General features: G+C 44.5%; 1 protein-coding gene across 2 annotated transcripts in view; it reads left to right on the top strand.

Annotated features, from left to right (window-relative positions):
- Window positions 1–22,597, top strand: part of CAMKK1 (calcium/calmodulin dependent protein kinase kinase 1) — a 245,382-nt gene that overhangs the window by 91,126 nt on the left and 131,659 nt on the right. For both annotated transcript variants that reach the window (XM_044285140.1, XM_044285139.1), the window contains exon 3: window positions 14,806–14,853. In XM_044285140.1, the coding sequence (XP_044141075.1) occupies window positions 14,806–14,853 (48 nt within the window). The remainder of the gene's footprint in view (window positions 1–14,805; window positions 14,854–22,597) is intronic.

The following is a 22,597-nucleotide window of genomic DNA, read 5'->3' as shown; positions in this document are numbered from 1 at the left end:
AAAGGGAACCTGTCACCTCTACTATGCTGCCCTCACTAAGGGCAGTTGATTACTAGTCTAGAAGTGACAGACGCTGAAATCATTGGGTTTGTACTATATACCATGCTGTCCTCAGTGAGGGCCGGTTCCATTTAAGTAGTTGTACTTTATTTCTGCCTTTATCTACTTTAACATAATAGAGACTATAGTTGGAGGATGATTATACAGTGTTCTTTTCGATGTATGTGTTACATTAGATACTTTTTTGCGATCAAAAGGAAAAGAAAAAGGTGTTGTAAAAGCTGATCCCATTATTGCAAAACCAATTAAGCAGGTTTTATAAATGGATGAGTTTGTATATAGACCTGCATGATAAAGGTCCCTTTATACCCTGAGAGCTTTCAGATTTTGTGGTTAGCCAACGCAGGTATCATTTTTGTTTTAATTTTTTTGTAGTTTTTGATACATTACTATTTAATATAATCTAATTTTTACATGTTAAGGGTCCATTCACACGTCCGTTGTTTCTTTCCTGATCTGTTCCGTTTTTTGCTGAACAGATCTGGACCAGATCTGGACCCATTCATTTTCAATGGGTCCTGAAAAAAAATCTGACATTGTGCTGTCCGTTTTTTTTCAGGACCCATTGAAAATGAGTGGGTCCAGATCTGGTCCAGATCTGTTCAGCAAAAAACGGAACAGATCAGGAAACAAACAACGGACGTGTGAATAGACCCTAACAGAAAAACATTCTTCTATCCAATCACTTTTTTTTGTACAGCAAACAATAACATCAGTATTTGAATGAATAAATGAATGTAAGGGCACTTTCACATCAGCGCTATTATGTTCCGTTCTTCTTCTCCATCATTATAGGAGCAGAAGAACGAAAATAACGGAAATGCTGGATTCAGCACACAGAGCCTAACAGACCCCAATAAGTTATAATGGGATCCATTAGGTTTCCGTTTATGAGGACGTTATTTGAGCGGAGGAAAAAATCCTCCAATTTTTCTCTATGCTGTTTTTGATGAACTCTGTGATGGAGGCTCCGAGTGGAGCCTCTAACAAAGATGTGAACATGCCCTAAGTGGAGAAAAGACATTGGGGCAGATATGTTAAGATTGGTTTATTCTGTGCAAGAAAATTTTGCCTACACCATTTTTAGTTTGCTGCAAAATGTATGTTGTGGATTGTTAAATGTGTGACAATAATAGGACATGTTCTATTCTTTTGTGGAAAGGACATACGTAAATAAAATACACTCTGAGTAACTTCTTTTTTTTGCGGACCTATTGAAGTGAATGGTTCCGCAAATAAAAAAAAAAAAACGGAATTGACATGGAAAGAAAATACATTAGTGTGCATGAGCCCTATGATTTATTTATTTTTTGGAAGAAAATGGTAAAGGTAAGATGCGACACAATGTGTCACGGCTGTTTAAGGGTAACACGAGTATACACAGTAAAAAGAGCTACTGACCGGACCCAAACTAGGGAAGAGAAAGGGTGACCCCTGTCAGACCCTCAACACTCTCCCTATGCTGCTAAAGCACATGCCTGGATCCAAATGGTGGAACGAGGCATGCCCGCGTACCTTAGACTGATGAGCCCTGTAACCCCTACAATAGTGGAAGGGGCACGGCCTCCGATGCCCTGCACAGAATAAGGAGGGAACCGGGGCCACCTCAGATCCAGTCAGGAAATCACCAGGTACATAACAAAGTCTGCACACTTAGCTGATGGAGCTGCAGCCGTAGGGAAGACGGATCCAAGGACCGCTGGCAATATCCGGAGTGCTTGCAGCAGCAGAACACAGGTCCAGAGAACTAGTAGCTAAAGGAGTGAAGATACTCAAGGCAGAGCTACAACTGAAAGGAGAAATATAATCCACGCCCTGCAATAGGAGGAGGGGTGATTTAAAGGCAGAGAAATCAAACGCAGGAGAGACAGCTGAGAGTAAGACCTCATCACAGGGGCGGAGAAACAGAACAGTGAGAAAACCTCCAACCCTAAGTGACATCATCACAGGGGTGGAGACACAGAGCTTTGAGAACGTCTCAAAGCTCTGGTAGTGACAGTACCCCCCCTTCTACGGGTGGACTCCGGACACCCAGGACCCACCTTCCCAGGATGAGCCCTATGAAATGCCCTGATAAGGCGAGTGGCTTTAATGTCCGACATCGGAACCCACATCCTCTCCTCAGGACCATAACCCTTCCAATGAACGAGGTACTGAAGAGAACCGCGGACAATGCGAGAGTCCACAATTCTGGAAACCTCAAACTCCAGATTGCCATCAACCAAAATCGGAGGAGGAGGCAAAGAGGAGGGTACCGTGGGCTGGACATATGGTTTTAAGAGAGATCTGTGAAAAACATTATGTATCTTCCAAACCCGTGGAAGATCAAGGCGGAAGGCAACAGGATTGATGACTGACAAAATTTTATAAGGCCCAATAAACTTGGGGCCCAATTTCCAGGAGGGAACCTTCAGTTTAATATTTCTTGTAGACAACCACACCAGATCACCCACATTCAGGTCCGGACCAGGCACACGTCTCTTATCAGCCACACGCTTATACTTCTCACTCATCTTTCTGAGATTACTCTGAATCTTTTGCCAAATGGTAGACAAAGACGAGGAAAATCTCTCCTCCTCAGGTAAACCAGAAAGAGCCCCTCCCGAGAATGTCCCAAACTGCGGATGGAACCCATATGCACCAAAAAATGGTGACTTATCAGAAGATTCCTGACGACGGTTGTTCAAAGCAAACTCAGCAAGAGGGAGAAATGAACACCAATCCTCCTGGTTCTCTGCCACAAAACAGCGCAAATATGTCTCCAGATTCTGATTGAGGCGCTCAGTCTGACCATTCGACTGCGGGTGAAAAGCAGAAGAGAAGGACAGCCGAACCCCCAGACGAGAACAGAAAGCCTTCCAGAACCTGGACACAAACTGCGTGCCTCTATCGGAAACAATCTCAGAGGGAATGCCGTGCAATTTAACAATATGATCGACAAAAGCTTGCGCCAACGTTTTAGCATTGGGTAAACCAGGGAAAGGAACGAAATGAGCCATCTTGCTAAAACGGTCCACGACCACCAGGATCACCGACTTCCCCGAGGAACGAGGAAGATCCGTGATAAAGTCCATGGACAGGTGTGTCCAAGGACGGGAAGGTATGGGTAACGGGAGAAGGGAACCTGAAGGTCGTGAACGAGGGACCTTAGCGCGAGCGCACGTCTCACAAGCCGCCACAAAACCCTCCACAGACTTACGAAGAGCCGGCCACCAAAATCTCCGAGCAATGAGATCTACCGTGGCTCTACTCCCGGGGTGACCAGCAAGAACTGTATCATGATGTTCCTTAAAGAGTTTGTGACGTAGCTCAGGAGGCACGAACAACTTCCCGGAGGGACAACGGGCAGGTGCCTCAGACTGGGCAGCCTGGACCTCGGCCTCCAAATCGGAATATAGAGCAGAAACAACTACCCCCTCCGCCAAAATGGGACCCGGGTCCTCGGAGTTTCCTCCTCCCGGAAAACAGCGAGAGAGAGCATCAGCCTTCACATTCTTGATCCCAGGGCGGAAAGTAACAACAAAATTAAATCTGGAGAAGAACAGAGACCATCTGGCCTGTCTCGGATTCATACGCCTGGCCGACTCCAGGTACGCCAGATTCTTATGGTCGGTAAAAACGGTGATAGGGTGCCTGGCCCCCTCCAACCAATGGCGCCATTCCTCGAAAGCCAACTTGATGGCCAACAACTCCCTATCTCCCACATCATAGTTTCTCTCTGCCGGGGAGAGTTTTCTAGAGAAAAAGGCACAAGGTCGCCATTTGGCAGGAGAGGGGCCCTGGGACAAAACTGCACCCACACCCACCTCGGAAGCATCCACCTCAACAATAAAAGGTAAGGAAACATCGGGATGCAGCAAGATGGGAGCAGACGCAAAACTCTCTTTAATCTTAGAAAAGGCTGCAAGCGCCTCCTCCGACCAAGAGGAAAAATCCGTCCCCTTTTTTGTCATGTCAGTAAGGGGTTTGACAATAGAGGAATAATTCAAAATGAACTTTCTGTAGTAGTTAGCAAAACCCAGAAAGCGCATCAATGCCTTCTGATTTTCAGGAAGCTCCCACTCCAGCACAGCACGGACCTTCTCCGGATCCATGCGAAAACCAGAAGCAGAGAGGAGAAAACCCAGAAATTGAATCTCTGATACCATAAAAAGACATTTCTCCAGCTTGGCATACAGTTTATTTTCCCGCAGTATCTGCAGGACCTGAAAAAGATGATCCTGATGAGTCTGAACATCAGGGGAAAAAATCAAAATATCATCAAGATACACCAATACAAATTTCCCCATTAAATGATAGAAAATACTATTAACAAAATGCTGAAAGACGGCCGGAGCATTCATCAGGCCGAAAGGCATAACGAGATTCTCGAAATGCCCGTTAGGGGTATTAAAGGCCGTTTTCCATTCATCCCCCTCTCTGACCCTGACCAGGTTGTACGCGCCTCTCAGATCCAATTTGGAAAACACCTTGGCCCCAACAATTTGGTTGAAGAGGTCCGGGATCAGAGGAAGGGGATAGGGATCGCGAATCGTGATACGGTTCAGCTCCCTAAAATCTAAGCAAGGTCTCAGAGAGCCATCTTTTTTTTTAACAAAAAAAAAACCCGCGGCAACAGGCGACTTTGAGGGACGAATATGCCCCTTCTCGAGACTCTCAGAGATATAGGTTCGCATTGCGAGTCTCTCCGGTTGTGAAAGATTGTAGAGGCGTGCCTTTGGCAGCTTGGCGCCGGGAATGAGGTTAATGGGACAGTCAAACTCCCGGTGAGGAGGTAGCTCCTGAACACCGCTCTCGGAAAACACATCCGAGAAATCAGAGAGAAATGATGGCAGAGTTTTAGTAGACACCTCAGCAAGAGTGGCTGTGAGACAATTCTCTCTACAAAAGTCACTCCACTCATTTATTTGCCTTCCTTGCCAATCAATAGTGGGGTTATGTCTAGTGAGCCAGGGTAGCCCCAAAACTAGAGGAGAAGGCAATCCGTTAAGGACAAAACAAGATATCTCCTCCACATGAGTGTCACCTACAGCTAGCCGGATATTGTGAACAATGCCTTTCAGAGATCTCTGCGAGAGTGGGGCAGAGTCAATAGCAAAAACAGGTATATCCTTTTCTAATGTATAAACCTGAAACCCATGCAAAGCTACAAATTGAGTGTCAATAAGATTGACGGCCGCTCCACTATCGACAAAAATCTCACAAGGAATGACCTTGCTCTCTAGCGCCACCCTGGCAGACAGGAGAAAACGGGAACTGCAGGTCAGAGGAAAAGCATCAATTCCCACATCAACTTTGCCCAAAGTAGCAGATGAAGCAGAACTTGATGAACTTGAGGTTTTTCTCTTATTATCGCTCTTAGTACAGTTCAGGAATCTCCTAGACGGACAAACATTTGCCAAATGACCTATGCCCCCACAACAAAAACACACCATATTCTGAGGACTAAATCCTCTTTTATCAGGGGCAAGTCGGCCTAGCTGCATGGGCTCCTCCTCAGAGGGGAGCGAGACAGGATGAGACCCCTGCATACTGAATGAGTCCGCACCATTGCCCCTAGACTGACAATGGCTGGACGGAGAGGTCTTGTTTCTTTCCCTTAGACGCCTGTCAAGGCGTACCGCCAATGACATGGCAGACTCTAAGGATGTTGGTCTCTCATGGAAAGCAAAGGCATCTTTCAAACCCTCTGAGAGACCATGACAGAACTGACTTCGGAGTGCAGCATCATTCCAGCCTGAATCAGCTGCCCATCTCCGAAATTCAGAACAATAAAGCTCCGCAGACAGTTTGTTCTGGCATAGAACACGTAAGTTCGATTCTGCCAGAGCAACACGATCCGGGTCATCATATATCTGCCCCAGGGCCACAAAAAACCTCTCCACGGATCGCAGGGAAGGATCCCCTGATGGCAGCGAAAAAGCCCAAGTCTGAGCATTACCTCTGAGCAGGGAGATGACAATCCTCACCCTCTGTTCCTCATTACCAGAGGAGTGGGGACACAAACAAAAATGGAGTTTACATGCCTCTCTGAAGCGAACAAAATTCTCACTGCCCCCGGAGAACGTTTCCGGAAGTGAGACCTTTGGCTCGCAACAGACTCCATGAGCCGGAGCAGAGCCCAATGCTTGTAGCTGAGTCAGAGATTGACGGAGATCCGCTACTTCCAAAGAAAGACCCTGCATGCGGTCAACCAGGTCAGAAAGCGGATCCATGTCAACAAGGACGGTTTTGGTGGATTATAATGTCACGGCTGTTTAAGGGTAACACGAGTATACACAGTAAAAAGAGCTACTGACCGGACCCAAACTAGGGAAGAGAAAGGGTGACCCCTGTCAGACCCTCAACACTCTCCCTATGCTGCTAAAGCACATGCCTGGATCCAAATGGTGGAACGAGGCATGCCCGCGTACCTTAGACTGATGAGCCCTGTAACCCCTACAATAGTGGAAGGGGCACGGCCTCCGATGCCCTGCACAGAATAAGGAGGGAACCGGGGCCACCTCAGATCCAGTCAGGAAATCACCAGGTACATAACAAAGTCTGCACACTTAGCTGATGGAGCTGCAGCCGTAGGGAAGACGGATCCAAGGACCGCTGGCAATATCCGGAGTGCTTGCAGCAGCAGAACACAGGTCCAGAGAACTAGTAGCTAAAGGAGTGAAGATACTCAAGGCAGAGCTACAACTGAAAGGAGAAATATAATCCACGCCCTGCAATAGGAGGAGGGGTGATTTAAAGGCAGAGAAATCAAACGCAGGAGAGACAGCTGAGAGTAAGACCTCATCACAGGGGCGGAGAAACAGAACAGTGAGAAAACCTCCAACCCTAAGTGACATCATCACAGGGGTGGAGACACAGAGCTTTGAGAACGTCTCAAAGCTCTGGTAGTGACACAATGTGCTACAAAAATCCCTATTTGTGACACAATGCACTACAGGGCATTATACTTTCAGAATGTCACACCATGTTTTTTGCAAACTTGAAACTAATATAATTTTTGCCCAAAAAATGTCCCTTTCACATGAGCAAGTTTTCTGCTTGTGAAGTGAACACATAGCACCTGCACTAAATCCTGACTCGTTCATTTCAGTTGGTCTCTGTACATGAGCGTTATTTATAACGCATCATTTCTGCATTCAGGAAAAATCTCAGCATGTTCTTTATTCTGTGTTTTTCACACAGCGCTAGCCCCATAGAAGTGAATTGTAATGCAGACCATACACACCTATTACAGTATATGGGTCAGTGAAAATGACACATGGAGGACCAATTTTATTAACTTTAAGTGGTCCTACTCAGTGATTGGCAGTCTTCCCTGTGTGCTTAGTCATGCAGAGTTAGCTGTCAATCACTGAGTGCACCGCCCACATGACCCCAAGGCATAAAAGAAGAAGTGGTTTAAAAGAATAAATTTCAAGTTTTGATGGATCATTTTCCACTAAACTAAATATCAATCTGCTCAGTTCTCCCTGCTATATACAGTTGCAAGAAAAAGTATGTGAACCCTTTGGAATGATATGGATTTCTGCACAAATTGGTCATAAAATGTGATCTGATCTTCATCAGTCACAACAATAGACAATCACAGTCTGCTTAAACTAATAACACACAAAGAATTAAAGGTTACCATGTTTTTATTGAACACACCATGTTAACATTCACAGTGCAGGTGGAAAAAGTATGTGAACCCCTAGACTAATGACATCTCCAAGAGCTAATTGGAGTGAGGTGTCAGCCAACTAGAGTCCAATCAATGAGATGAGATTGGAGATGTTGGTTACAGCTGCCCTATAAAAAATGCACACCAGTTCTGGGTTTGCTTTTCACAAGAAGCATTGCCTGGTGAATGATGCCTCGCACAAAAGAGCTCTCAGAAGATCTACGATTAAGAATTGTTGACTTGCATAAAGCTGGAAAGGGTTACAAAAGTATCTCCAAAAGCCTTGCTGTTCATCAGTCCACGGTAAGACAAATTGTCTATAAATGGAGAAAGTTCAGCACTGCTGCTACTCTCCCTAGGAGTGGCTGTCCTGTAAAGATGACTGCAAGAGCACAGTGCAGACTTCTCAATGAGGTGAAGAAGAATCCTAAAGTGTCAGCTAATGACTTACATGGGAGGATACCACAGAGGAAGCGACTGCTGTCCAAAAAAAAAAAAACATTGCCGCATGTTTACAGTTTGCACAAGAGCACCTGGATGTTCCACAGTAGTACTGGCAAAATATTCTATGGACAGATGAAACCAAAGTTGAGTTGTTTGGAAGAAACACACAACACTATATGTGGAGAAAGAGGCACAGCACACCAACATCAAAACCTCATCCCAACTGTGAAGTATGGTGGTGGGGGCATCATGGTTTGGGGCTGCTTTGCTGCGTCAGGGCCTGGACTGATTGCTATCATCGAAGGAAAAATGAATTCCCATGTTTAACAAGACATTTTGCAGGAGAACTTAAGGCCACCTGACCACCAGCTGAAGCTCAACAGAAGATGGGTGTTGCAACAGGACAACGACCCAAAGCCTAGAAGTAAATCAACAACAGAATGGCTTAAACAGAAGAAAATACGCCTTCTGGAGTCGCCCAGTCAGCCTCTGTCAGGAAGCAGGGGGTGTTACCCCTACTCTGGGACCACGGGCACGGCGCAGGGCACGGGTTCCCCTTCAGCTCGGTAGAACACCTGGTGCCCAAGGTGCGGGTGCGCGGCGTGTGCGCAGTACACAGGCTGCTCGCACATTTCCGGGTGCATAGCGCTCCTGCATTATCCAGCTGTCAGGTGTGAGCCTTGCTGAGGGAGATTCCCAGTACACACCTTCCACCTTCCTCGCCTGCCATTGGTTCCTGGGGAGGGTGATTCCTACCTTCCCTGGCTATAAAGACCTGGCCTGAGCTCTGGCTCATTGCTGAGTTATTCCACCTTATGGTGAACACCTAGCCTCCCTGCAGATCCTTCTATTGCCTGTTGCTTCTTTGTATCCTTCCCGGCTACTGACCCCTGGACTGTCTTCCGCCTTGAACCTTCGCTGCCTGCCTCGACCCGGATTGGACATTGACTACCCCTCTTGGATTATCCCTAAACTTGTACCGCGTTCTGGGCTGTCAGCTGCTTACTGCCAATGGGTTCCTCATCCCACTACTGGCTCCCTGGGAGGTTCTGACAGCCTCCTGACCTAAACCTGATTTGAGATGCTGTGGCATGACCTCAAGAAAGCGATTCAAACCAGACATCCCAAGAATATTGCTGAACTGAAACAGTTCTGTAAAAAGGAATGGTCAAGAATTACTCCTGCCCGTTGTGCACGTCTGATCTGAAACTACAGGAAACGTTTGGTTGAAGTTGTTGCTGCCAAAGGAGGTTCAACCAGTTATTAAATCCAAGGGTTCACATACTTTTTCTACCTGCAATGTGAATGTTTACATGGTGTGTTCAATAAAAACATGGTAACATTTAATTATTTGTGTGTTATTAGTTTAAGCAGACTGTGATTGTCTATTGTTGTGACTTAGATGAAGATCAGATCACATTTTATGACCAATTTGTGCAGAAATCCATATCATTCCAAAGGGTTCACATACTTTTTCTTGCAACTGTAACTTGCTGCCTGCAGATTAAACTACATTTCGGGTTATAGGTTCCCTTTAATATCTATTCAAAGCATAGTAGAGGGTGTATATATATATATATATATATATATATATATATATATATATATATATATATATATATATTCACCCTGAAGGCATCAAAACTATGAATTAACACACGTGGAATTATATACATAACAAAGTGTGAAACAACTGAAAATATGTCATATTCTAGGTTCTTCAAAGTAGCCACCTTTTTGCTTTGATTACTGCTTTGCACACTCTTGGCATTCTCTTAATGAGCTTCAAGAGGTAGTCACCTGAAATGGTCTTCCAACAGTCTTGAAGGAGTTCCCAGAGATGCTTGGCACTTGTTGGCCCTTTTGGCTTCACTCTGTGGTCCAGCTCACCCCAAACTATCTCGATTGGGTTCAGGTCTGGTGACTGTGGAAGTCAGGTCATCTGGTGCAGCACCCCATCACTCTCCTTCATGGTCAAATAGCCCTTACACAGCCTGGAAGTGTGTTTGGGGTCATTGTCTTGTTGAAAAATAAATGATGGTCCAACTAAACGCAAACCGGATGGAATAGCATGCCGCTGCAAGATGCTGTGGTAGCCATGCTGGTTCAGTATGCCTTCAATTTTGAATAAATCCCCAACAGTGTCACCAGCAAAGCACCCCCACACCATCACACCTCCTCCTCCATGCTTCACGGTGGGAACCAGGCATGTAGAGTCCATCCGTTCACCTTTTCTGCGTCGCACAAAGACGCGGTGGTTGGAACCAAAGATCTCAAATTTGGACTCATCAGACCAAAGCACAGATTTCCACTGGTCTAATGTCCATCCCTTGTGTTCTTTAGCCCAAACAAGTCTCTTCTGCTTGTTGGCTGTCCTTAGCAGTGGTTTCCTAGCAGATATTCTACCATGAAGGCCTGATTCACACAGTCTCCTCTTAACAGTTGTTCTAGAGATGTGTCTGCTACTAGAACTCTGTGTGACATTGACCTGGTCTCTGATCTGAGCTGCTGTTAAGCCTCATTTTTGGTGCCCCCTGGAGCACCCCTACCCACAGGTCGCCGCCTAGGACTCATGCAGCATAAAGATAAGTATTAAACTAATCTGAATAATCGGTTTTATCTTAACTGGCTGGCTATGGTGATAACATATTATTGTTGTGAGATCTTTTGGCTGTTGGTTTGCGACCGTGGGGTAGCTCCAGTTATTTATTGTTTTCTCCTTGATTTTGGTTTATATGTGTTAAACCATTGACGTGTGGCCACCAAGCATTGTGGGTGGACCACCCGATTACCTTCACTGTCTCCTGATGAACCTACTTACAACAGGTGAAACGCGTCGAGACTAGAAGGGAGACCAATATTATTTAGGTAATAAATCACGCATTGAATGACCCGGGCATCCATATGGGCCAATCTGTGTGGTAAGGGCCTTTGCAAGGACAGACAGTTCTAGGCACGGGGACAGAGTGCCTCTACCATCTGGGGGCATCTCTGGGCAGAGAAATAGACCAGGGACAACCTAGGGTTACACCAGGGACCCCATATGGTTGCCCAGTACCCGCTGTCAACATTAGAGCATCTCTTTCTGTCCCGCATCGGCCGCTTTTTGTTGTTTTGTTGTTTGTCTATGTTGAATTAGTCCCCTGGAGAGGGACCCTGTTGATCTTAGAATATAATAATAAAAGATATGTTTTAGGTAGTTGGCCTCTGTGATCCAGTTTCTCTATACAACTACCAATTGAGAATTTTTTTCAGTCAACTCTGAGCTGCTGTTAACCTGCGATTTCTGAGGCTGGTGACTCGGATGAACTTATCCTTCGCAGCAGAGGTGACTCTTGGTCTTCCTTCCCTGGGGCGGTCCGCATGTGAACCAGTTTCTTTGTAGCGCTTGATGGTTTTTGTGACTGCACTTGGGGACACTTTCATAGTTTTCCCAATTTTTCGGACTGACTGACCTTCATTTCTTAAAGTAATGATGGCCACTCGTTTTTCTTTACTTAGCTGCTTTTTTCTTGCCATAATACAAATTCTAACAGTCTATTCAGTAGGATTATCAGCTGTGTATCCACCTGACTTCTCCACAACGCAACTGATGGTCCCAACCCCATTTATAAGGCAAGAAATCCCACTTATTAAACCTGACAGGGCACATCTGTGAAGTGAAAACCATTTCAGGTGACTACCTCTTGAAGCTCATCAAGAGAATGCCAAGAGTGTGCAAAGCAGAATGACATATTTTCAGTTGTTTCACACATTTTTATTATGTATATAATTCCACATGTGTTAATTCATAGTTTTGATGCCTTCAGTGTTAATCTACAATTTTCATAGTCATGAAAATAAAGAAAACTCTTTGAATGAGAAGGTGTGTCCAAACTTTTGGTCTGTAGGATATTTGGTTTGTGGGTGAAATTTCAGAATGAACCTAAAATGGACTCTAACCTTTTCAGGTGAAATTAATCTGACCTTCTCTAAACTTTTTTGAATGCACATGTCCTACTGTTCAGTACTTTTTGCACAACTTGTTGTTCCCTAACAAGGAGCATAACGGCAACATTCACAACAGGTGTTTGATCCATGAATCGCTATATAAATATAAATATATATATATATATATATATATATATATATATATATATATATATATATAGCAGACAACAACATTAAAGTTTTGGAGTCCAGACTTGAATCCAATTGAGAATCTGTGGAGGGAGCTAAAGATCAGGGTGATGGCAAGAAGACCCTCCAACCTGAAAGATTTGGAGCTCATTGCTAAAGATGAATGGGCAAAAAATACCTGTGGAGACATGCAAAAAGCTGGTCTGCAATTATAGGAAGTGTTTGATTGCTGTAATAGCCAATAAAGGCTTTTCTATTGATTATTGAGAAGGGTATGAATAATTTTGGACTGGACACTTTTTGCTCAAATGTAAATAAAAGCTCTTGTACATCGTCTTATTATCTTTTGGGAGACACCTATGTCCTTTCCAGTCAAAAAAAAAAAAAAAAAAAAATATATATATATATATATATATATATATATCTGCATAATAGCAGTGATATTAACTGCACACACAGAATGACAGATTCATTAACCAAGCTTGATCACTGAGCTTTTGTGGCACATTTGGCAAGCTGGTCAGTCTCGGCATGGCACAGCACAATATTATTGTCATTTGGTGCTGTCAGATGAGCTGACACTAGACATAATGGACCGTAGTGTATATAAGCTACTGCATATGGCATAACTGGAACCAGCACCAAGCTCAGCAGCTATTAGGGTTTTGAAATATTTTCATTTTCTAAGTATAGAACACAATTAGTAGATGATCATCTGAATGAATGTTTATATTGCACAAAAACATGCTGAGATCCAGGCTCTGAAAGACTGGTAGAAAACATGTGGTGCCAGATTTCACACTGATATTTTAGATGGTTAATTTCTTTTTATTTACAGTCAGTTGTGGATCTGTAAAATGTTAACATAAAACTTTTACACCTTTTTTGGGTGAAATAAAAATCTTATTTTTGTAATAGTTTAAAGGGGTTGTCCCATGAAGACTACTTATCCACAGGATAGGGAATAAGTGTCTGATTTATTTATTTCCTTATACCTAAGATGGATTTACACTGCCTGATATTTGGGTAGATTATCTGGAACAAACGTTCCTGCGAACACTTGTTCCTGACATCTGTCCATCTAAATGTGCAGCCAAATCCCCTGATGAACGGTCTCTTTTACTGAACGAGCAGCTGATTTTTGGGGATCGGCTGTTACATCGGGACATGTAAACCGCCTTTAGTTTACGAACGATCTTTCTTTGACCGAAACTTTCTGATGAAAATAATAAACCTGGTTGACTTTTCAGACGATAATAGTCTGTCATCAGTCAGCTAAAAAGATCATTCTTTGTTAAACTTCAACCAACAAACCTTTGTTTTGGTTTAAATCTTTCATTTTGATCAACTTTAGACTACTGTGTATGACCACCTTAAGTGTTTAATTTCCTAGCAGAAGCAACACATGAGAAATGTAGAATTACTGTGCAATTAAACCTCCAGAGAGAGGGATATTCTTTGTAAGGCTACTTTCACACTAGCGTTTCTTGCGGATCCGTCATAGATCTGCAAAAACGCTTATGTTAAGATAATACAACCGCATGCATCCCTCATGAATGGATCCGGTTGTATTATGTCTTCTATAGCCATGATGGATCTGTCTTGAACACATAACAGTCAATGGGGGCTGGATCCGTTTTCTATTGTTAGAGATTGTGTCAGTCCCCATTGACTTACATTGTGTGCCAAGACGGATCCGTTTGGCTTCGCTTCGTCAGGCGAACAGCAAAATGCTGCAGGCAGCGTTTTGGTGTCTGCCTCCAGAGCAGAATGGTGACTGGTCAGAGGCAAATTGATGCATTCCGAGCGGATCCTTATCCATTCAGAATGCATTAGAGCAAAACTGATCCGTTTTGGACCGCTTTTGAGTGCCCTGAACGGATCTCGCAAACGGAAAGCCAAAACGCTAGTGTGAAAGTAGCCTAAGGTAGTAAGTTGTCTGTCTGACTTCTGATGCATCTGTTCTCAAACAGTTACTTTATGTCCCATGTAAAGCACTTGTGTCAGTTTCCTGAAGCACACTGCATGTTTCCGATGCATTTCATATGAGAAACGTGCCATGGTGTGTGGTGGAGTGTCTCATGTTAAGACCCCTTTACACTAATAGATTCAGCAGCCAATTGATGGGAAGGACAATTCCGACAATTGCCTGCTCGTCAGTATTGGTATAATATATAATTTTATATATATTATAAAATGGTCTAAGATGGAAGGCTGAGGGAAGGTTAGGTTGATGAACTGAGGTCACCTCATTCTGGGTATAAGTAAGTTCATTCATCTTAAGAGCTATTAACCCTGCTGTATCTGGGTCTGATAATCAGAATAAAGCTTCATCTCTGGAAAAGAACCAAGGATTGCCGCCATCATTATTCTTCAATTTTCATCATAACCGAGTCTTCACAACAGTCAGTGGAGGATACCTCTGCATTTACATTATCTCTCTATAGTGAGTTTGCTTAATTGGTTAAGCATAATTTGACATTGTGGTATTAATGATTTAACCTTTTTTCTTTCTCTAGGATTGCGTACAGTTGAACCAGTACAAGCTGCAGAGTGAAATTGGTAAAGTAAGTATCCTATATGGTTTGTGTTCAAATTATTCTGTTAGACTCAATGAAGAGGGATTTCTCAGTTATGCAGCTCCAGTATTTTAAAGAGATTTGGCCATCTGAGACAATGATGGCGTATCACTAGCGAGGGAACACGCTTGGCTATTTTTGGAAGTCCTGTAGAAATGAGTGGAGAGTGCACAGTGCAAGCACAGCCACTGCTCCATTCACCACTATGGGACTGCTGGGTATAGCTGAGCCAGTGCTCGGCTATTTTCGCAACTCTCATAGCGGTGAACAGAGGGTGGCCACGGATGCACTGTTCACTGTGGGGGCCCAGTTCTGGAGAAAGGAGCAGTTCCTAGAAGTGGCACTGATGGCATATCCTAACTTTATATGCCATCAATGGCTCAGATGGAATTAGCCCTTTAATGTTGTGAAGCATGTAAGCAACTGCGACTGCCATCTGGGTTATATTCATATAGATAGGGAAAAGAATTCATACACAATGTATTTATTATCTTTCTTTACGTTTTGATGTGCCGATATAGAAATGCGGTACTACATGTTCTGTGCTGTTCTTTACCTACAGGTATATCAATATAAGTTGATTCTATGTACACCATGATGGTACACTGTATAGTGTGCAGCGCTCTATAGAAGCTTTTGTCCTCATTATGGCTAGTGGTTTACAGCTTCCAGTAGCTATTCCGTGACTGTTACATGTGAGGACTTATTTTATCTGTTTAAGTTATCTCCTTATTTTTCTTAAATCGTCATATTCTCCTGTCTTGATGACATTTTGGAGGATTTTGAACCAATTACCGGTTAATCATAGAGTTATGGTCTCAAGTTACAATAGTTTCAACTTACAATGGTCGTCCTAGAAGCAAATCATATTGTCACTTGAAGGACCACTGAACTTTGTACAAAATAGTGCATCATGCTGTGCTGATGGACAGCTTTATGGTCAGTGGGGTCTTTGGGGTGCTGTTGGTGTATGTCATATGACGAATCTGGTGGTACTGTTATTTTCATCCATCATAGGAGCAGAACAGCAGAAATAATGCAAATGTGAATGAAGAATTTTGTCATTTTCTTTCATACTTGTGTGAAGCGTCTATAACACAGGTATCTTATCCTATGTTATGTTCCCAATAAATTATATTTGTGATGCTCGGAAAAAAAACAAGCTGACAAGCCTGTACTTAGGAATAATTAACATTAATTTGTAGCAAAAAAAAAAGTTTCACAAGACTAAAGCGGAACAAATCTGCATTTATGTCTGCTCCATCCCAAGGCGTTGCACATAATGCTTGTTTGCATCTTGTATCAAAATGAATTCATGAATAAAACAAGAACACGCTGTAATTCTGTCTGCTGTATTTTGAAGTAGATGGCTTGTTTGATGATCGCTGAGAAAGGACATATGAAGCAAAGACAGACTCGCTGGCGGTATGAGCTTTTCTGTCAAATCATCTCCTTTAATCAGGCGATGCCCTGCGATGGTAACAGCATTTATGCTGGAGAAAGCCTGGACTATCAAGTTATTAAATCATTTTAATATTATTCTAGGCTTCAGCTCCAGTAAGATATGGCGTCTTATAACGTACCCTGTTATTTGCATTTTATTTTATAAGTGCTTTAAAAATTTATTTAAAAAAATTCTTGAACTATTAGAACTAGTTTCAGACATATGAGTCTAAGAAACTCCACTCTCAGACCAGCATTAAAGGGGTTGTCCAAGTTATATTTATTGATGACCTATCCTGAGGATAGGTCATAAATATCAGATCGGTGGGGGTCCGACACCCGGCACCCCCGCTGATCAGCTGTTTGAAGAGGATAGGTCATCAATAAATATAACTTGGACAACCCCTTTAAAGGGGTTGTCCGGTTTCACATGTTGATGACCTATCCTTAGAATAAGACATCAATATGTATTTAGCTGGGGTCCAACTCCCAGTACCCCCACTGCTAAGCAGTTTGCAGAGACTGCAGCACTCATACGAGGCTGTACTCCCTTCACTGTTTACCTGCTTGCCTTTGATATTGCAGGGGCCATGCAGTGTAATTACAGTTCCTCCGTCCCATTCAAGGAACAACTGTAATTACACTGCATATCCGCAGTTTTTCCAACAGTGAGCAGGTAAACAGTGAAGATAATACAGTGGGTATAAAGTACATAGCTGTCAGTCACTGATAACTCCTCCCTTGTGGACAATAAAATCTGAAATAGCAGAGATATACATATATACATTACATGTTTTACTGAATCTTTTAACATGCTGCCTGCAGATTGCATTGCATTTTATGTTTTCAGGTCCTCTGAAAACATAATATATTTGAAAAATGTAATACCTAGCACTTCTCATCTTTCTCCTTAAACAAAATGGAAAAACTCAGCAAATGGATGGAGATTTCTCATTTTGTCCCAGTTCTCCCATTCTTTCTGAGGTTTTCACTTTGAAAGGAGTATGTGAGCAGATTCGACCTCTCATCGATATTCATAAAAGTTGTATGACCTTGTGTCATGGGGTCTCTGCACTAAACCTTCTGCAAGGCCTTCCCTCTGCTCTTGGATAACAGCATTAGCAGTCTCCTGGATGTGAGCTGCAGCCGTCACTCAGGAGTGGAGGGGAGGCCATGCACGTTAGATGTTTGACCAAACTCACCAATTTCATTGGGACATTGCAACATCCGCAACGGCAGAGATGAGGATCGGTTAGTTTGATATCAGTTTGCTTTTGTTCTTTGAAGATAAGCCATCACCAGAAGTGTCTGGCAGTGGGTTTCTTCCCTCTCCCTATTCAAAGAATGAAAGCGGGCACCACAAATAAATATCACAAACAGGGTGCATACCAAGTAATAAACACAATTATGGTCAGGGCTAGGACAACGCCGGCGCACGCAGAGAAACCTGCCCTGAACATAGTGGCTGAATTGTGCCGGGAGCCACGGGCGCGGGTACACCAGTGAAAAAAAGGGGGCATACCTGAAGGGAGCTTTGAGAAAAAGGGCAGGAGGGAGGGGCGTGAGGCTCGGGCGCCTGGCTGAGCGGCAGGTATGGGGATAAATAGCCAGACGCCCCTCCCACAAATGCAGGCTGTTAACAGCCTTACTATTTATGGTCAGGGCTAGGACAACGCCGGCGCACGCAGAGAAACCTGCCCTGAACATAGTGGCTGAATTGTGCCGGGAGCCACGGGCGCGGGTACACCAGTGAAAAAAAGGGGGCAAAAAACATCAGTTAGGTACAACACTTTATTGCAAACTACAAAGCCAGTGATCGAAAGGCACAAGATATCTCTACTTGAGGATTGGGCATATCCCTAGTAAAGCAGGAGGACCCATGAACCGGATGACATGAGCTGGCACCTGATGCCGAGGAGCAGCGAAGGCTGCCCCTAGCGACATGAGTGGCCCGAGACCCTGGGCGAGGGCACGGATGAAAGATATAAACTGAGGGTGCTGAGGCTTGCCTGCGTGTGGCAGGAGCGGGCTATCTGGTGATGAACCTTGGATGAGGGCTAGCAGTTGATGCAGCACCTGAACTGGGCACCAATCGTTCAACGTGGGATAGAATTTAACCTCGGAAGGGGGTCCCGTCTGAATGGTTTTGGTGGAAAGTAGCAGGGGAGTGTAATGGCCCTGGCCCCATAACCGATGCTGCATCAGAGGATGGTTATGGCGATTTGGACCCGCCAGAACCTCACCAGGCCGGAGGAATCCATAAAAGGTGAGATACATGGCCGCTTTCAAAATCAGGCTAGTGAAGGGCCCAAAAGGATTACCATCCAATGACGAAGAAAGATCCCTGAACAATTTACCGGACACAGGTTGCCTATGGCTCACGGATCCCTTCCCCTCCTTTTGAATACCCCGAAGGGTGGCTTTAGAAAACGAAGACAGAACCTGGGCGATCCAGGGACGCTGACCACCTGGGCGAACCAGGGACGCAGACCACCTGGGCGATCCAGGAACACAGACAACCTGGGCGATCCAGGGACACTGACAACCTGGGCGATCCAGGGACACTGACAACCTGGGCGATCCAGGGACACTGACAACCTGGGCGATCCAGGAACACTGACAACCTGGGCGATCCAGGAACACTGACAACCTGGGCGATCCAGGAACACGGACAACCTGGGCGATCCAGGGACCCTGACAACCTGGGCGATCCAGGGACCCTGACAACCTGGGCGATCCAGGGACCCTGACAACCTGGGCGATCCAGGGACCCTGACAACCTGGGCGATCCAGGGACCCTGACAACCTGGGCGATCCAGGGACCCTGACAACCTGGGCGATCCAGGGACCCTGACAACCTGGGCGATCCAGGGACCCTGACAACCTGGGCGATCCAGGGACCCTGACAACCTGGGCGATCCAGGGACCCTGACAACCTGGGCGATCAAGGGACCCTGACAACCTGGGCGATCCAGGGACCCTGACAACCTGGGCGATCCAGGAACACTGACAACCTGGGCGATCCAGGAACACTGACAACCTGGGCGATCCAGGAACACTGACAACCTGGGCGATCCAGGAACATGGAAAACCTGGGCGATCCAGGGACAGTGACAACCTAGCCGAACCAGGGACGTGACGCCCTGGGTGAACCACAGGGCACTGAAACCCCGGATGATCCAGAGGACCCCGACAATGTGGGAGGATCCAGAGACTGAAGCAGAGTGAGATAGAAAAAAAATGAACAGTAACGTATCACCCACTTCACTGCGCAAATTCTGGCAATGTGTGATGCTGAGGCAGCGACGAGGGTGGACTGACTGTTGAGAATCGATCCCCTCCCCCCCCCTGATTGATGGAATTTTATTCCCCCCCCCCCCCCCCTTCTTCTTCTTTTTTTTTTTTTTTTTGGGGGATTGTGCACCGCATATCAAAAGGGCACATGATTTTAAGGACGGGTGCTGTGACCCCTAGCTAATCCGGTGAGAGCCCACGGAGGGAACCATAGCTCTGCAGGGCCCCTGAGCAAGCTGGCAGAGGTCACGAGCGAAAAAGTGGGCGCGCTGCCTGCATCACAGAACCAGAACAATGCCAAAATTACTTGTGCTGAAAATTTGTAGAAAACAAAAATAAGGAGAGTGCATGGGTGGCGAAATGTGAGCACCACACTGTCTACCCATAGTGAAACTCGCTTAGCACCCCCAATTGCGCGGCACGTGACCGGCAAAATAGTGAACCAGGACGCAGCTCACCGACCCTGCTGCCGGAATCCAGCGAGCGGAACTAGGCTTGGGGAGAGCGGCACCTGACTTGTACCACCAGGGGGCAGGAGCCCAGACGTGAGGCACAGCTATGTCGGAGCCAGCTGTGCCTCGATTACCCGGAAGGCTGGAGAGGAGGGCGATGGTTCAGCCGCCGGCGATGCGTGTGCGCAGAAACTGGAAGGAAGGTCTCGGATCAGAGGGGAGGGAGCGTGATACCGCAGGAATGCGTGAGGCTCGGGCGCCTGGCTGAGCGGCAGGTAGGGGGATAAATAGCCAGACGCCTCTCCCACAAATGCAGGCTGTTAACAGCCTTACTATTAGTCAACACTAAAAGGACACATGAAATTGGAGCACACCAAGATATACAAAGTCCAAATAAGTTTAATAGATGTAAAAAAAAACTCTAAAATACTAACTTTAGACAATTCAGAACAATAAAATACATCCATGTAAGAGGTTCCAAAATTATATGGAGCAAAAATACCTAAAAAGAAAACAGCATACACCCTTAATAAGGCTATATTGTTATAATAAAGAGAACCGCTTCAATAGCATACAAAAAAGTGCCAATGCCAACAATAATGAATGTGACATAAAAGAAAAAAATGTATAGAGTAAACAAAATAAAGAGAATTCTCACAATGGGAATTCTGTGGGGAAAACACTTCCTCAGGGGTAACTGATACCATGGGCGGATTGACCATAGACTCTACAAGGAAATTTCCCAGGTGGCCACTTAATCCCTCCTCCTAATGCTCTCAGCATTAATGAATGTAGGAGCATCAGGCACTTATGCCCTCCTGAATTCACCTATATTGCCATCCTCAGGACAATGATACAGATTCATACTGTTGGGCGGGTGGCAGTATTTTGTACTACACTGTGATATTTGGTTTCCCAGAGACAGTATTTAGTGCTGCACTGTGGTATCTGGTTCTGCTACAGCAGTATTTTGTGCTGCACTGTGGTATTTGGTTCTGCTGGGGTGGTATTTTGTCCTACACTATGGTATTGCTGGCCCCGCCTACTTCTGTGGCCCCGCCTTCTGTCAATTTCAGACCACTTTTCCCAGTCTGTAAGTTCCCAGTCTGCCCCTGACTGATAAAGTAATGAATCCACTATTTATAGTAATTATACACCATTCACTTGCATGTGTTGTAAACTGCAAATAGTGCCACAAAAAAATCGGTGTACCTAATAGAGCAGAACGCATGTCAGGAAGTCAACATCATCAATATCAAAAACGAGGCCTGACACTCGGCACATGCACAAAGCAACACTAATTATATCTATTGCTCGTGTTGATCAGAACGAGGCTACAGACGCCTAAAATACCACTACATTTGGTTATTACATACTAATAAATAATATTAATGACCTATAAATGACGGGTCTCTGAGATCTGTTCCTGCTTTTTCTTCAGGAAAAGTAATTGCTACGCAGCTCTGAATCTGAACATTCTTGTATGTTTCTGCCAATGCTTTCTTTTATTTGCATCTGGAATATGCATCAAGCTGGCTAGGTAATGAGGATAACCAGCTAGCAATCAATTCGCATGATGCTCTACTTTGGCAAGCTCCTACGAACAATTACCGATTTTTAAAAAAAAGTCCACAGCAAGAACTTCCTTGACTGCAGAACTCCAGTCCCCTTGGCCCTGCGCCATCTGAATAATCGTATTTTGGTTCTTCTCGTCTCTCCGTAATAGAAAGCTTAACGCATAAGGTCTTAAATGAGGGTCATAATGCAGTTTGTCTACACATATCAAGATCTACTGAGAGATATGGGTCAGGATTATTTTATCTAGAATCATTGTGATAAGACATTAGTTACATACAATCATGTTGAACACTGCATCGTGAATCGTTTGATCAAGTATGTGTGGTTTGTTTATTCTTTAAAATATAGATTAAAATATCTTTTCGGGCCTTTATCCAAGCAACTTCAGATTACCTCCATCCACTCCGTTGTAATGTCCCGCACACTTGCTTACCAAACATGGCGGAGTTATATAATTACTCCCTGTTAGGCCTCTTGCACACGACTGTATGTTTTTTTCAGTATTTAGCGGTCCGTTTTTTACGGATCCATTGTTCAGTTTTTTTGTTTCCGTTCTGTAGTTCCGCAAAAAATCTCTGTATGGTTACCGTATGCGATCCATTGTTTGCAGATCGCAAACAGAAACATAACATTTTTAATCATGAATGTGTAATGTACACTGTGTTTTAACAGTATACACATGGGCGAAGTGGGCATGGATCCGCAAAAAATGGATGACATACGGATGTGTTCCATATGCATTTTGTATTTTTTGCGGATCCATTGACTTGAATAGAGCCACGGATCGTTATTTGCGGGCACTAATAGGACAATTTCTATCTTTTAGCTGAACAGAAATACGGAAACGGAATGCATACGGAGTATATTCAGTTTTTTTTTTTTTGTGGAACCATTGAAATGGATGGTTCCGCATACGGACAGCAATCTGAATCCACAAAAACGGAACAGAAACGGGGAAAAAAAAA

This window comes from Bufo gargarizans, chromosome 3 (genome assembly GCF_014858855.1).
Source record: "Bufo gargarizans isolate SCDJY-AF-19 chromosome 3, ASM1485885v1, whole genome shotgun sequence".
NCBI classification, from domain to species: Eukaryota; Metazoa; Chordata; class Amphibia; order Anura; family Bufonidae; genus Bufo; species Bufo gargarizans.
The sequence above is the reverse complement of the archived record's forward strand: the minus strand, read 5'-3'. Positions and strand labels throughout refer to the sequence as shown.